At 44.5% G+C, this 16,093-nt stretch overlaps 1 protein-coding gene across 1 annotated transcript in view; it reads left to right on the top strand.

Annotated features, from left to right (window-relative positions):
• The window catches only part of LOC144769666 (uncharacterized), a 343,935-nt gene that overhangs the window by 56,621 nt on the left and 271,221 nt on the right, over window positions 1-16,093 (top strand). Inside the window, exons 6-7 of the mRNA XM_078653841.1 lie at window positions 5,099-5,419; window positions 5,684-5,998. Coding sequence (XP_078509967.1) covers window positions 5,099-5,419; window positions 5,684-5,998 — 636 coding nt within the window. The remainder of the gene's footprint in view (window positions 1-5,098; window positions 5,420-5,683; window positions 5,999-16,093) is intronic.

Below are 16,093 nucleotides of genomic sequence, written 5' to 3' on the forward strand. Positions count from 1 at the left end.
TTCCAGGATGCTTGTTTCCGGTACAGGGAAGACATGGCTTGGCAGTTCGGGCTGCACTGGTCCCATGAGGCACATGGTCAGACCTATTTGCATATGGCCAAGTCTGAAATGGGGTGGTGGAGTGAGCTAAAGAATGATGATGGATTGAACCCAGATCAGTTGACTGGGAGTGAGTATTTGATTTGCTCCAACGCTCCGTCCATCATCCCCTTTGGTATAGCTTTGCTCACCCTAAGTTGGCAGGGTATGCCCAGACGTGGGTCCCTTGCTCACTTTGCCACTGGATTCAAGCTAGCCTGGCTGATGACGGTTGATTAGCTAGAAACCGGTCCCGGGATGCTTGTTTCCGGTCTAGGGAAGACATATGCAAATAGGTCTGACCCTGTGCTTCATGGGAACAGTGCAGCCCAAACTGCCAAGCCATGTCTTCCCTGTACCGGAAACAAGCATCCTGGAACCGGTTTCTAGCTAATCAGCCACCATCAGTCAGGGTAGCTTGAATCCAGTGACAAAGTGAGCAAGGGAGTCATGTCTGGCCGTACCCTGCCAACTTAGGGTGAGCAAAGCTATACCAAAGGGGATGATGGACGGAGCATCTGAGCAAATCAAACACTCACCCCCAGTCACCCGATCTGGGTTTAATCCATCATCATTCTTTAGCTCACTCCACCACCCTTGTTCAGACATGGCCATATGCAAATAATCCTGACCATGTGCCTCATGTGAATAGTGCAGCCCGAACTGCCAAGACATATCATCCCTGGATCGGAAACAGGCATCCTACGACCGGTTTCTAGCTAATCATCCGTCATCAGCCAGGCTAGCTTGAATCCAGTGGCAAAGAGAGCAAGGGACCCACGTCTGGGCATACCCTGCCAACTTAGGGCGAACAATGGATTACCAAAGGTGATGATGGACAGAGCGTTGGAGCAAATCAAACACTCACCCCCAGTCAACTGATCTGGGTTTAATCCATCATCATTCTTTAGCTCACTCCACCACCCCAGTTCAGACATAGCCATATGCAAATCAGTCTGACCCTGTGCCTCATGGGAACAGTGCAGCCCAAACTGCTTTGCCATGTCTTCCCTGGACCGGAAACAAGCATCCTGGGACCGGTTTGTAGCTAATCAACTGTCATCAGCCAGGCTAGCTTGAATCCAGTGGCAAAGTGAGCAAGGGACCCACGTCTGGGCATACCCTGCCAACTTAGGGTGAGCAAAGCTATACCAAAGGGGATTATGGACGGAGCGTTGGAACAAATCAAATACTCCCCCCCCAGTCAACTGATCTGGGTTCAATCCATCATCTTTCTTTAGCTCACTCCACCAGCCCAGTTCAGACATGGACATATGGAAATCGGTCTGAACCTGTGCCTCATGGGAACAGTGCAGCCCGAACTGCCAAGCCATGTCTTCCCTGTACCAGAAACAAGCATCCTGTAACCGGTTTCTAGCTAATCAGCCATCATCAGCAAGGTTAGATTGAATCCAGTGGCATGTCTAGGCACACCCTCCAAAATTAGGGCTAACAAAACGATACCAAAGGGGATGATGGACGGAGCGTTGGAAGCAAATCAAACACTCACCCCAGTTAACTAATCTGGGTTTAATCCATCATGATTCTTTAGCTCACTCCACCACCCCATTTCAAACATGGCCATATGCAAATCAGCCTGACCCTGTACCTCATGGGAACAGTGCAGCCCAAACTGCCAAGCCATGTCTTCCCTGGACCAGAAATAAGGATCCTGGGACCGGTTTCCAGCTAATCAGCCGTCATCAGCCAGGCTAGCTTGAATCCAGTGGCAAAGTGAGCAAGGGACCCACATCTGGGCGTATCCTGCCAACTTAGGGCGAACAAAGTGATACCAAAGGGGATGATGGACAGAGCGTTGGAGCAAATCAAACACTCACCCCCAGTCAACTGATCTGGGTTTAATCCATCATCATTCTTTAGCTCACTCCACGACCCCAGTTCAGACATGGACATATGCAAATCAGTCTGACCCTGTGCCTCTTGGGAACAGTGCAGCCCGAACTGCCAAGCCATGTCTTCCCTGGACCGGAAACAAGCATCCTGGGACCAGTTTCTAGCTAATCAACCGTCATCAGCCAAGCTAGCTTGAATCCAGTGGCAAAGTGAGCAAGGGACCCACGTCTGGGCATACCCTGTCAACTTAGGGTGAACAATGCGATACCAAAGGGGATGATGGACGGAGCATTGAAGCAGATCATACACTCACCCCCAGTCAATTGATCTGGGTTTAATCCATTATCATTCTTTAGCTCACTCCACCACCCCAGTTCAGACATGGCCATATGCAAATCGGTCTGACCCTGTGCCTCATGGGAACAGTGCAGCCCGAGCTGCCAAGCTATGTCTTCCCTCGACCGGAAACAAGCATCCTGGGACTGGTTTCTAGCTAATTAGCCATCATCAGCCATGCTAGCTTGAATCCAGTGGTAAAGTGAGTAAGGGATCCATGTCTGGGCATACCCTGCCTACTTAGGGCGAACAAAGCGATACCAAAGGGATAATGTTCAGCGCGTTGGAGCACATCAAATACTCACCCCCAGTCAACTGATCTGGGTTTAATCCATCATCATTCTTTAGCTCACTCCACCACCCCATTTCAGACATGGCCATATGCAAATCGGTCTGACCCTGTGCCTCATGGGAGCAGTGCAGCCCGAACTGCCAAGCCATGTCTTCCCTGGACTAAAAAACAGGCATCCTGGAACCGGTTTCTAGCTAATCAGCCGTTGCAGCTAATCAAACAATCACCCCCAGTCAACTGATCTGGGTTTAATCCATCATCATTCTTTAGCTCACTCCACCACCCCAGTTCAGACACAGCCTGAACTGCCAAACCATATCTTCCCTGGACTGGAAACAAGCATCCTGGGACCGGTTTCTAGCTAATCAGCCGTCATCAGCTAGGCTAGCTTGAATCCAGTGGCAAAGTGAGCAAGGGACCCAAGTCTGGGCATACCCTGCCAACTTAGGCAACCGGGGCTATCTGGTCATGATAGACCTGGCCAAATCCAAATGTTCAAGCCGGTTTTAACACTGTTACAAAAGCTGCCTTTCACCATCTGCAACTAATTCATCATGAAATATAGGAATTCCGCACACAAAAGTTGTAAATACACTCAAAGTCAATTAAACAAAAGTTGTTATTGATGATCTGAAGAAATGTTCAAGTTGTTGTGTTCTTGTTTTCTTTTGAAAATTATTCTTTATTGAAAAAGATGAATACATCAAGCTTATAACGCATTTGAAACAGACGCTAAGACAACTGCTACCAGCTACCGTACCATTTCATTGGTGACTACACACACATATTACCTTTGTGTCTCAAGAATTAATTGCTGACATAAAAAAATGTTGAATGTGAATATACACCCTGAACTCATATTAGAGCCTTGAAGAAGTCCCTATTGGGACGAAACGCGTCGGCTAATGGATTTTGAATATTGGATTTTTTCAGCTTGATGTATTCGTCTTTTTCAATAAAGAATCATTTTCAAAAGAAAACAAGAACACAATGACTTGAAATTTTCTTCAGATCATCAATAGCAACTTTTGTTTAATTGACTTTGAGCGTATTTACAACTTTTGTGTGCAATATTCCTATCTTTCATGTCGCCTTACGGGTAGGAGTGTGCACTTTCCAGCACCAACATTACTTTCCCAAATTCTTGTTGAGAGGTGCGGTTTCTGTGTTCTTGCCTTAGCCCTCAGTTCGCCTTTTTTTATATGCAACTAATTTATGGTGTCCTTCGTCTAACACACCTCACTTAGGAAGGAGACTACCTACTTGCAGTGATAATATCACAAATTTACTATTTTAGCAGCCTCTGCACTTGCCTCCCTAAAACAACTCTAAGCTTCCCAAATGATTTCCCTCCCAATTTCTCTAAGACTTGAACCTGGCTTCAGCAAATTCAGAAAACTGCTAAAAACTCACCTAACAGTTTACACTGATGTTGCTCTCAAAGGCAATAGCTTAAAATGATCAAGATCAAACCTGGAATTATGTGAAATCGCTACGCTGCCCAGAGGAAAGCGTAATGAGGAGAACGATCTTTTTTCTCCTTGTTATTACCTCTTTCTATGTGTGCCAGATTCTGCAGCATACACAGAAAATGGAAAATGCCTTAAGGGATTGTTTTTGTGCAGGAAGGTGTCCCTTGCTGCATTAACGCAATTCTGCTTGCAACGCAGACACCCTTGCACCATGGTGCAAAGAAGTCTGCGTTGGCGCTAGGTGCACCAGCTCCAGAAGTGAGCAGAAGTGCACCACATTGTAGTAGATATGGCACATTTCTTCTCTTTCCCTTTGCTGGGTTGCGTGAAAGATCGGTATATCTGACTCTTTGTGTTTGTAACAGTTTTGTTCAAAATCCATAGTAAGATACAATAAAGTGTATAAAGGAGCAGAGATCCAAAAAGTGTCAGTAAATTAAAACAACCATCCAACATATGTTTCCTAGCATCATAAAATGTGTGCACCCTGACCACATTTTCCAGTCTTCAATTAAAATCAGTTGTCAAACCAACCCTAGGTTAGATTGAGCCAGACTTTGCCCAACATACCTACACCCATTTGCAGTCCCAATGTGGTATAGTCATTAATCTTGTGCTGCCTCCAGATATTGGTGTTCACCATGTGACGGCCACTCTATTGGAATATCAGAAATCACAGGCCTGATCCCCAAGTGCCACACACTGATACTGGAAGATTTATGACTGCTTTAGTGTCACTATTTGCAGCTCAAATTGAACCGAGAGTACATTATTCAGCCCTTGGGTTTGTAGATAGAAATCATAATTTCTCTCTTCACTCCCCTACAGTCACATTTTTGGTAACCATGTTTAGCATTTTCAACTGTAGAACTGCATGCTTTGTAAAAGTGTTTTTTTTTCATAGAGCAGCCTATTTTCTGCTTTTATTCTAATTTGCTCTCTTTTGCGATTTCCTTGATCATATTTCTAGTCTCTATTGTACATTCATAAATCATTCATCTTATGCTCATCAGATTTTGTTAACTTTGAAGAAATAATGATTAACCCTCTCTTGTTGTCACTGCAGCAAAAGCTATCACTCTTTATTATCCAACCATGCTGGAAGTCGTACATGGAGCGATACTCTCTCTTCAAATCGCATTCCCCCCAACTCTGCTGCCTGCGACCATCTCCTGGAAGAGGAATTCAGACTTACTGGTGACCTGGGTGATAAATTCAAGCCAGCTGCAGATAAACACAGCCTACCTGGATAGGCTGCAGATCTTCTACCCAGGATCCATCAATATTTCTAGGTCAACAAGCTCAGACACAGGCAACTACACGGTGATGGTGTCAGAAGGAGCGGATGTACTTCCTGCTCTGGCAGTTATACCAGTGACTGTCTATGGTAAGTTTGCTTTGGTGATTTCAGTAGGAACAGAAATTGCATTCAAGTATTTTTAAGGGACTTTATGCAACTTGAGGAAGCATGCATTTTTGCTTACATTTTTTTAATATAATTTATGGTTTGGTGCTTAGGCCTTCATCAGGCGCAACCTCGCCACTTTATTCTGATGGGTCCAGTAGTTACACATCCTAAAGACCTTTCACTCTTGAAGGCTTGTGTCTCTCTGCATCTCTCATACTATATCACTGTCTTCTCAATTTGCAGATGAAGTCAAAATATCCACACAAACCATGCTGGAGGTTTGGGAGGGTGATGCAATCTTCATACCCATCACATACCTTCCGGTTGTGCCAAATGCTACCATCACTTGGAGGAATGCTTCCAGCATCCTGGCTGTCTGGGTTGCTTCTAGAAACTTGCTGACCATAGAATATTCCTATCAAGGGCGGCTGGAAGTTTACGGTGATGGCTCCGTCAACATCTCCCACGCAATGGTTTCCGATGGCGGACTCTACACTGTGAGGGTGGAAAGAGGAGGTCAAGTGTTTGCACAAAGGGACATCAATGTCTATGTACATGGTAAGTTGGCTGTTTGAAAGCCTTGGTTTGAAGAGCCTAGGTTAATTCTTTATTTCGGGGACACTGGGCATTTGACACACAGACAAACTAAGAAATAAAAAGAATGGTCTGGGAAATCTTGTCTTAGTATGAAAGGCTGACATCAACAGTCCTATTGTGGGTCTACCCTCTCCTCTTTTTCCTGTTGTTGTGTGTATTGCTACATTCACACTTCACTGTCTCAAAGCTTATTCTGTATGATGGTACACAAAAAAGTGATACATAAATTATAGTTGGTTTAGAGGTGGGCAGACTGATCATTCTTTAATTTATAAGAGTGCTATCACATCCAGCCCAAAATAAATGTTGTAAGGTGTAATAAAACATGCCATAGTGGCTTTGTGAATGTCTCCTTGTGGTTAAGCAATTGCATGTTCAAAAGATTAAAACCCTATGGAACATCTTTGTAATGTTGAGTCAATAAAAATGAAAGTGACATCGAGTGTTTTAGGTGTAGGTGGTGCCTGTAAATTAGATTACAGCTATATTAACATAACCTAACGTGTATTTGTAAAGCACACATTCACTGCAATGGGTATCTTGGCCCTGAATAACAGATGTTTATTTTTACCCAGCTTAATAGTACTCATTTTTATCGACCTCAGAAGGATGAAAGGCTGAGTGGACATGTCATATTTTTGTCCAACATCACAACTGCGCTCAACAACTTTGCACAGTTCCTAAGCACTTTTCTTATTTTTACCACCAAAATATTATAAACAAACTGCTCTTACTAAGCTGTCTTGTTAGGCAGGGTGCACCCCATCCAGGAAGAAGTGAGTTAGTCATGCTTGAACCCTTATAGACGTGTCACATTAGTTAACCACATTAAAGCCAATTTGACTTTGTTTTGGAGAAATCATACAAACATCATTTTTTAAATACACCATACAATTTTACAAAAAGTATAAAACACAATTTTGTTGTTACCTCGTATTCATCATAGCAAATATCACTGTTTTAAAATCGATAAAAAACATTCCACCCTAAAACAAGCTGCCTTTACAGTCTATATAGTCATTTTATGACCAAAAGAATATGTTGTCATTAAAAGACTGAACACAGTAGTAAGAATCGCATACAATAAGAGTATTCACATTAGGATCAGCAAACTGAAGAGCGAAAACAAGAGCATGCAGCTCTGCAAATTGTGCTTTACAGACCCCAAGTGCCTGCGTATGCACTATGGAAGACTTAAACTCTCTGTTGACAATTCTACTAGCCACAATAGCGCAAGTTGCTGTATGTATTTGTGTGTATGTATTTAACACTTATAGAGCGCACAATTACCCCTTGGGTGTCCTGGTGCTAAGCATTGGCCTCCTGAAACTAGCTGAGATATCATTGAGAGAAAAGCCACGTCTTCAGACTCTTCCGAAACATAAGGAGATTGGGGGCATTTTTGAGAGCCAGCGGAATCTCGTTCCAGGCTCTTGATGCACAGTGGAAAAAACTCCTACCCCAGTTAAGTTTTTTTATCCTGGGAGTCTGTGTAAATTTGGCACTGGTAGATCTCAGTGTCCTCAAGGGCACATACCATTGGAACTTATGCCTGAGGAATTCCGGGCTGATACTTTTGATAGCCTTAAAGGCTATACAAAGCGCTTTAAAGCGAGATCTTTGTTTTATAGGCAGCCAGTGTAACTTCCTAAGCTCGCATCTGACAGGGGCATACTTGGGAACGCCAGACATCAGCCTGGCTGCTGCATTCTGGACTAACTGAAGTCTATACAACTGACATTTTTGTAAATTCAGATATAGACTATTACAGTAGTCCAGTCGTGATGTTATAAGAGCCATGACCACTGTCTTCAAACTGTTCTCCGTCACAAAGAACTTTATTTTCCTAGTGATTCTAAGAATCATAAAGCAAGCGGTGGGCACCTGGCTAATCTGGTCCCCTATAATAAGCCTATCGTCCACCATTAGCCCCAGATTTTTGGCCTTCTTAGTTGGTATGGGGCAAGGTCCTAGTTCTTCTGGCCACCATTCTGGTGTCAACACCAAGGGATTGTTCCCAAATTTTAACACCTCGGTTTTATTGGAGTTAAGTTTCAAATAGTTGGAGGACATCCAATGGGATATGGCACTCATACACTCATGAAAGTGCTCTCCAGTCTCTTTCTCACCTTCCTTGCTTATAGCCAACACAATTTGAGTGTCGTCAGCATAGGAGGTGAGCTGGAAGCCAAAGGACCTGATAACTCCGGCTAGAGGAGCCACATATATATTAAAAAGCGTGGGGCTCAATGAAGAGCCCTATCGTTCCCCACACGGGAGTATGAAGGGCTTGGATGAATTCCCATCCAGATCCACTGTTTGAGACCTGTCGGCTAAAAAGGACTGTATGAGTTTTCAAGCAAGTCCTGCCACACCAATCCCAGACAGCCGGTCCATCAAAATTTTATGATGGACCGTGTCAAAGGCCGCCGACAAGTCCAACAAAATCAAAACGGCACTTCCTCCTCCATATACTGCTTCTCTAATTTCGTAGATTTCAACTGTGATCAGCCCTGAACCCATATTGCGAAGGGTCCAGAGAGTTGTTAGAGTGAAGAAAAGCACTGAGCTGCGTGTTCATCACCTTTTCCAGTATTTTAGCCGGTAGAGGAAGCCGAGAGATAGGCCTATAATTGTTAGGGTCTTTGGGATCTGAATTCTTCTTTTTCAAGAGTGGAAGGACAGAAGCTATCTTCCAGGTCTTAGGAAAAATTCCGGAAGCAAAAATATTATTTAGCACGGGGGTCAGGGCCATTCCCATAACCTCTGGTATTTGTTTAATAATCCAACCAGGGCAGGGATCGCTAGGGGCTCCTGATCGAATTTGGGTCCAAACCCTGATGAATTCTGGAATCTCCAATGGTGTAAATTGATCAAAAGTTCTTACTAGGTCTCTGCTTTCCAGTTCACTAGTATTATTACTGGCCTGTATACATTCCTCCGCCTCAGTAAATGAGGAATATATCACTTCCACTTTCTGTTTAAAAAAATCTGTGATATTATTACAGAATAACTGATTACTATGACTCTTAGGGCTGGGGGGTAAGGTCAGTTTTTGGATGGTATTGAACAGTTCCTTAGAGTTGGACTTGGCTAACGCTATCTGCTTAGAGAAAAACTGTCTTTTGGCTTCAGCTAGGCTTTGCTTATAGCTTGTTATGGATCGTTCGTATTTAGCCTTATCTGTGTCTGTATACATTTTATGCCAGGCCCTTTCTAATAATTTGCATTCCAGTTTCTTAGTTCTAAGTTCATCTGAATACCAGGGAGCTGAGGGCATAGCTCGTTTAGGGAGCTAAAGAGAATAAGCTAAAGAGAATAAGCGTGTTTAGAACCGACGGCTGGTTGAGCCGATCTATTGGTATAGATGAAACATTTGTATTCATCCAAAAGAAGCAAGGACAGAGGAGGAGGATGAACATGTTCATACTGTAAGAACTCTTGTGTTGAAGAACAGGATCAAAAATAAATCAGCCGATGTCAAAGATGCAGCCCATTGAATCCAACAGGGATGTAAAGCCTTAGAGTTTGGTATACTCGCCTTAGTCAATGCTTCTAAAGGCAGGAGAGGCGTGACCATAAGAATGCTTTTACCTTGCGCCAGAGAGCGTTCTTTCAGAATCGGCATCTGTACCACTATAAAAAAAAAATCAGTTTTGGAAAACCGCATTTCAGCTGATGTGTATAAATGTGATTTGTAAGCAATAGGTACTGTGTCTCCCTCACTTAATGTCAACGTCAAGTAAGTGAAACCAACCGTCCCCGCTACTACACGTATCACCAGTGTTTGTGGCTTTGTCATGCGTCGACAGGTAGTTAGTAGCAACCAAATCTGATTGCAAAGATTGCAGAATTGAGGTATGCTCCAGAAGCCAGCTGGCAGAGGTAAATGTAGGTTGTATCAACGCATAGAGCAGTTTGATACGCTGGGCGTAATGTTTTCCTGAAATTCAAAAATCTCAGCAAAGATTGAAGCTTTTTCAGCGTAGAAGGAGGTTGCAATTGTGCACAGTTCTCCTGAAAGTGGGGGGCTAATCCCCTACCTTCATTGTTCAGCTCATAGCCCAAAAAGAGCACTGCAAAATGTGAGATGTGTGATTTTGCAAAATTTATTTTGTATCTATAGTGGGCAAATAACAATATTGCAGTCGACCCGGACAAGATGTGGCATCAGTTAATCGTCCGTCAAGTAAATGTCATCAACGTACGAGAACGCATCACGGTCTATGCTGTCTAACAAAGACACAACACATGCAGCAAAAGCCCTGGAGCTTTTCGTCTACCCCACAGGCAAAAACTTAAATTGTTTCTCATTTCCGACGGCGGTGAAGGATGTCCAGTCACTGCTCAAAGGAGCCAAGTTGTGACTATAGAAACCATTGGATATATCCAGTGTAGTTTTATATTTTTATGGATCAGTGTGTTCACTAACGTAGAGCTGTGAGCATGTTGTACCGCGAATGTACAACAATGGCTATTCAAGTTTCGATAATCTAAGACAATGCGATACGATCCGTTGGGTTTAGTTACAAGAAAAAGAGGATTATTCATCGGGGATACGCAGGATTCAATCACTCCCTGATACTACAACTGAGTGAGACTATCACAAACAGGAGCCTTAGCTTCTTGTTTGATTGGATATTGCGGCTGTGGCTGTGGCATAGACTGTAAAGGGATCTCATGTGCTGGGGAATCTCTACCTCAGCCCACCTGATTATGGTCCACCGCAGTGGCAAGTGCCAAAGCCCACTCTGCTGCAAAGCCTTTGCATGTTCCTCAGGGACATAACGCGAAAAACTCAGAAGTATCACGTCTTCCCCTTTGGGAGCAGCTAGCACAAATGGAGGTGGCCAATCTGCCTCTGCTAACACAATGTCATACAAAGAGGTAAGATTTTCCCAGAAAACCACTGTGATTGCATGCTGTATATCACCCTCAATTTGGAAGAATATATCATAGAGTCTGTCCGAGGGGGCAACTCGTGTATCTGCTGTCTCTACTGTAATGAATGTGTCAGTTGCTCTCACCTCCAGACAGGGACGCAGTGCCTCCCGCACTTTGGTAACCTCTGCTGCGCTGCCAAGCAGAGTCACTGCCCAAGTCCAGGCTAGAAGACGTGTTCTCATCATTTGAGGCATATTTCGCTGCCAAATCTGCAACTTTCTTCTTCTGATATGGGGGTCTAAAATGAGGCAGATTCTAATGTTTGGCTTTAACGTCACACCTCTCTCCGGAAATAGAAGTGAGGGGATAGTGGACGAGCACAAGCGCTACTCAAGTCTCGCAGATAAGAAACCAGACCAAATATTGGCTGTGCCATGGTGCGGGGATTCTGCCCATAAACAGAACTATGCGCAGGAAAACAGGACCTTGGTGCATAGGGGTTGTACCTTCCTACCACCTTAGTGCCCAAAATCCCAAAACCGACTAGCTATAGTTTTTCATTTGTTCTCCTACATAATCACAAAGCTACAAATGATAAGACAACCCAGAACACAACACTCCCGACTCTCTCAGGAATCAAGGTAGCAAGACATACCATTTCGCTCACTCACTTGTACTTTTCCACAATAAGGATGGTCAGAGTCACTGTATAGTTAACATTTTTATTTCATAAACCTAACACAGTTAGCATTGTTACAATACAATAGAATATGAAGAGGGATGTCATTATATACAGACAGTGGAAAAAGGACCACAAGGCCTAACCACTAAGCATGGGCGGATTTTGCGGATCCACGATTCGCGGATTTAGCGGATCCACGGATCGTGGATCCGCAAAATCCGCCTATTTAGCGGATTCAGCGGATTTGCGGATTGGGGGCGGGGCTTCCTCGAGTGTGTGGGCGGGGCCAAACGGACGGGGCTTCCACGCGAGTGCACATGCCTCTTGTGTGTCTAAAAGGTCAGAGACCGATCAGAGCAGCATCGATGGGATATTTGGGAAGAAGGCACATCTGCCCAGCCTCCCAACGCTCACGATTTTTTTTGGGCTGATGAATGAGTCACTACATTTGCGCTTCAACTAGTTCCAGCGACCAAGTGTGTGTTACTATGCAATCGCGCCGAAGTGCGCAGGGGTCCCTTTAGTGAAATGTCCATCATAGTGGGTAAATGGCGGGAAGACGGTGCACACCTCGAGTGTGTGGGCGGGGCCAAACGGACGGGGCGTCCATGCGAGCATGCCTCTTGTGTGTATAAAAGGGCAGAGACCGATCAGCAGATTAATTTTTGGGCTGATCAATGAGTCACTGAATTAAAGCTTCAACTAGGGCACATGCTTTATTGATATCTGCAAGTGTTTCCTGTTGAGGTTTATTTTTTTGTGCCAGGACCGTCGTGCCCGAATGAACCCTGCCCTTCATATTTACTCAAGAAGACACCACCGTTGAAATAATTTACGATGGCGCCGGCAAGCTGCCAGCGCCATCCTGCAATAGTTACTTAATTAGCTTCAACAGGAAGCTCCAACTGTTAAAATAAAGCAGGCGCTCGAGCCCCTGCTGTATCTTATCTATTAGAGCTTCCTGTCGAAGCTAATTAAGTAACCATTTGAGGATGGCGCTGGCAGCTTGCCGGCGCCATCGTAAATTATGCAGGCTTGAACTTTTGACCGCAAAATCCGCTCCGATCGCGGATTGCGGATTCTCGGTAAATCCGCGAGAGTTCGCGGATCGCGGATTTACCGAAAATCCGCAAAATCCGCGATCGGAGCGGATTTTGCGCTCATGCTTACTAACCACCCTCCTCTTGGTAAGTTTCATATATAACGAAAGATCTCAGGGCTTTGTCAGCAGACCCCATACCTTCGTACCTTCGAGCCTAGATGAAAGCTTTACATCATAGGAACAGCATAGCTCTTCTCCAAGGAAAGGTTTCACTTCAAGTGTGTGTGAACAACATGCAACCCCTTAATATCAAAGCACGAGCTCTCCAGGAGAGCAGCTATGTGTAGCATGTTTTGTCTAGATAATAGGGACTGACCAGAACAGAATAACAAGGGGTATGTTTTTCGACCTTACACATCGTTTTCAGACTAAACTCCAGGGACAGCAGAGAACGCAGAAAGCAGACAGTTCTAATTTGAAAGGCACAAACAGAGTCTTGCAAAATAAAGTCATGTAGTAACATGCGCAAAAGCAGCATCATAGCAGCAGAGCTTATGCTAACTTAGCAATATTGAGAATGACCCTAACGGCCATATAACAAAAGAAAGACCCCTGTACCTAGAAATGACAGGTTCAGGGAGTTCGAGTTGTCGTCCCTAGCAAAATGAGGTTCAGTTTGGAACAGTTAATTTTGTTTACCCTGGACCTCGTTTTGCCAGTGGGACCCACACAAACTTCACCAACTGCTGTATCACCTGTTTCTAGAGTTCTCAGACCTAACCAATTTGGGCGGTATTTGAAGTCCAATTTCACTCAGGAGGCATTTTTTTTTTAAATGGGTTGTTTTGCCAATTCTAGTAAGAAATCATTCCATGTACGAAAAAAGGAAAAACATTCACAGGAAAACAGTCATGCTAGTAGTCAAGTTTGTATGTTTCAGTGACATGGCCCACCAGTAACATCTGAGTGGAGAAATAAAGCACTAATCACTATTCATCCACACTGGCACTTTGGATAAGATTGTGCACTATTTGAAATGCCACTTTACATTTTTTTTGAGAATTTTACCCATGGGATATTAAAAGAAATATTAGCAAATGGCGAATTTAAGGCATACAGCTGCAATAACATTGGAAAAACTGCACATGTGTGCATGGGATTGTGGTCCTCAAACAACTGAAATCTTTGGAGATGTGTGTAGCAAGTGGCAACTTTGCCAATCCAGTACTTTTGGTGAAAACTGAATGTGATTTTTAATCAATATTTAACTATCATCCAAGGATGCTTTTAGTATCTATCCTGCAACCAATTCACAAGCTATTTTAGAGATACCATAAATTTATAAAACAAAAATATCAGCGCAACCTTACTCCTATCTTAGATAACTCTTTAGCAATACCCGTTGGCTAAGTGGACTGAAGCATTCACTTCAGGGATCTGTGCTCAACTCCCATAATCACAGGCATGGCCCCTGATAGACCGGGGAGCATGGACGTACAGTAAAGAGCTCTGCACTGTCCACCCACCCAACACCATTCTGCCTGTTGTCAGACACCATTTTGAAGTGTGTGGAGCCTGTTCACAAGTTCCATGGACCCTACTGAATAGCATTCAAAGCAGGGCGTAAGTATAGAGCGGCGCATGAGACACTGCCCTTCTGCGTACAAAAGAAGTGGGCTCGCGCAGGTCCCTGACCACCCTTCGATAACCTGCGCATCAACTCCAGCTGCACAGGGGAACTTTGGGAAGTGCATCTAAGGGGAGCATACTACAACCCTCCCACCTTCATTGCCCAGGGGGGTCAGGAAGCAGAGTTAACATGCGGCCAAGGAGTAAAGCAGGCGTGGGGCAGTCCCTCCCCACCACTGTAATGCAGAGCGGCTTCACTGGGAATCACCCTGCAGCTCCCCACATCAAATACCAGTGAGGGGGCCCCATAATGCCAATAGTAGGGGCTCATGTGGGAGTGGCTGTTGAAGCAGCCCTCTCCCCCCAACGACCTCAAGAGTGACTATCTCTGGTATTGTGCTGGGGCTGCAGTCCTGGACTGTATAAGGAGGGGTGAACGTTGCTGTCCCATCCAGTTTGATCTCGGGGTCCTTGTGGAATGCACTAGAGCCTTCTCTCATGCATATGTTGATAGAGAGTGGTTGAAGGTGACATTGGTGCTTTTCCAGCTGATAGCCCCTCCCCATTCCACAATATTACTGAGCAACCTACTGGATCTCTCTGCCTGGTCCCACAACTCGAGGGCCACACTGCTTGGAGGAAGAGGTGTGGCGCCGCGGCCAGGCTGACTGACTCCGGAGTCTGGGGATCACAGGTTTAATCCCCAGCACCGGTGGCAGATTAGCCCAGCACCATGATACTCTGGGCAATAGCTTGCTTAATCTTCCCAACGGCCCCCAGCGCCTAGAGACCCTTACGGGTGATTGTGCGCTTTACAAATGTGGATTATTATTTTTATTAGTGCCCCGCTTATCTACGGCTCACCGGGGGAGTCCACAAGAAGATGCCCCCTGGGAAATAGAGGGCCCCCCCTCATCCTGCTAACTCCATTTGCGAGATTATAGCTGTCAGTACTGCCTTGGACCGAACATCACCTGTACCCACCTGGGCGGTCCCGATGGGGGGGCTGAGACCCACTCTTCCTCCACCTCTTCCACATTGGAGGCTCCTCAACCTCTGCCGGGTGGACCCACACAAACTGCACCAACTGCGAAATTGCCTAACACTTTTTATTCAGAATGTTCATTTCTAGTAAGAAAGCCTTCCATATTCAGAGCCGTGGAAAATTGCAACAGCCACTTGCTCTGCATTGGAAAACAGTCAGGCAAGTTGTCAGGTTTGTATGTTTCTGGGCATACATACAATGAGGATAATGCCTCCATGGATTGTTTTTGTGCAGGGTGAAGCCCCTTCCCATACAAAAACAATACTCCTGCCAAAAATGCAGTCATCCTTGAAACATGGCACAAAGGTGCCTGCTTTGGCTTTAGGCACCATCCTTATCCTATGTATCTTTATTCAGTCAATCTTGACCATAAAAGCACAATAACCAACATATACAGCGATTTCACACTTCAATAAAAATGCATGGGAATCAAAATGAAGCAAAAATGTTTTCTCTCCTTAAAATCGTTAGTTGATTTAATACAAAGCCCTACGGAGTTGATCGTACACACATTATACATTACCTACAGAAATCCCTTAATATCAACCAATTCTATACTAAGTAACCAAGCGGAACCTGCATCAAGGTCAGAAACATAGATCACAATGTATAATTCTTCCTTATTCTGTCACAGGTAAAACAAAAGACAAACTTAATAAAAGGTCTACCCTCATTGCTTTCTTTTGAACAATAAATCTGCGTACAAGGCGTTGAAGCCTTTCAAATTCCCGAAAACGAAGGTGGTATTGGATTACCTGATTTAAACAAATACCA

The sequence above is a fragment of the Lissotriton helveticus genome, chromosome 7 (assembly GCF_964261635.1).
Source record: "Lissotriton helveticus chromosome 7, aLisHel1.1, whole genome shotgun sequence".
Lineage (NCBI taxonomy): Eukaryota > Metazoa > Chordata > Amphibia > Caudata > Salamandridae > Lissotriton > Lissotriton helveticus.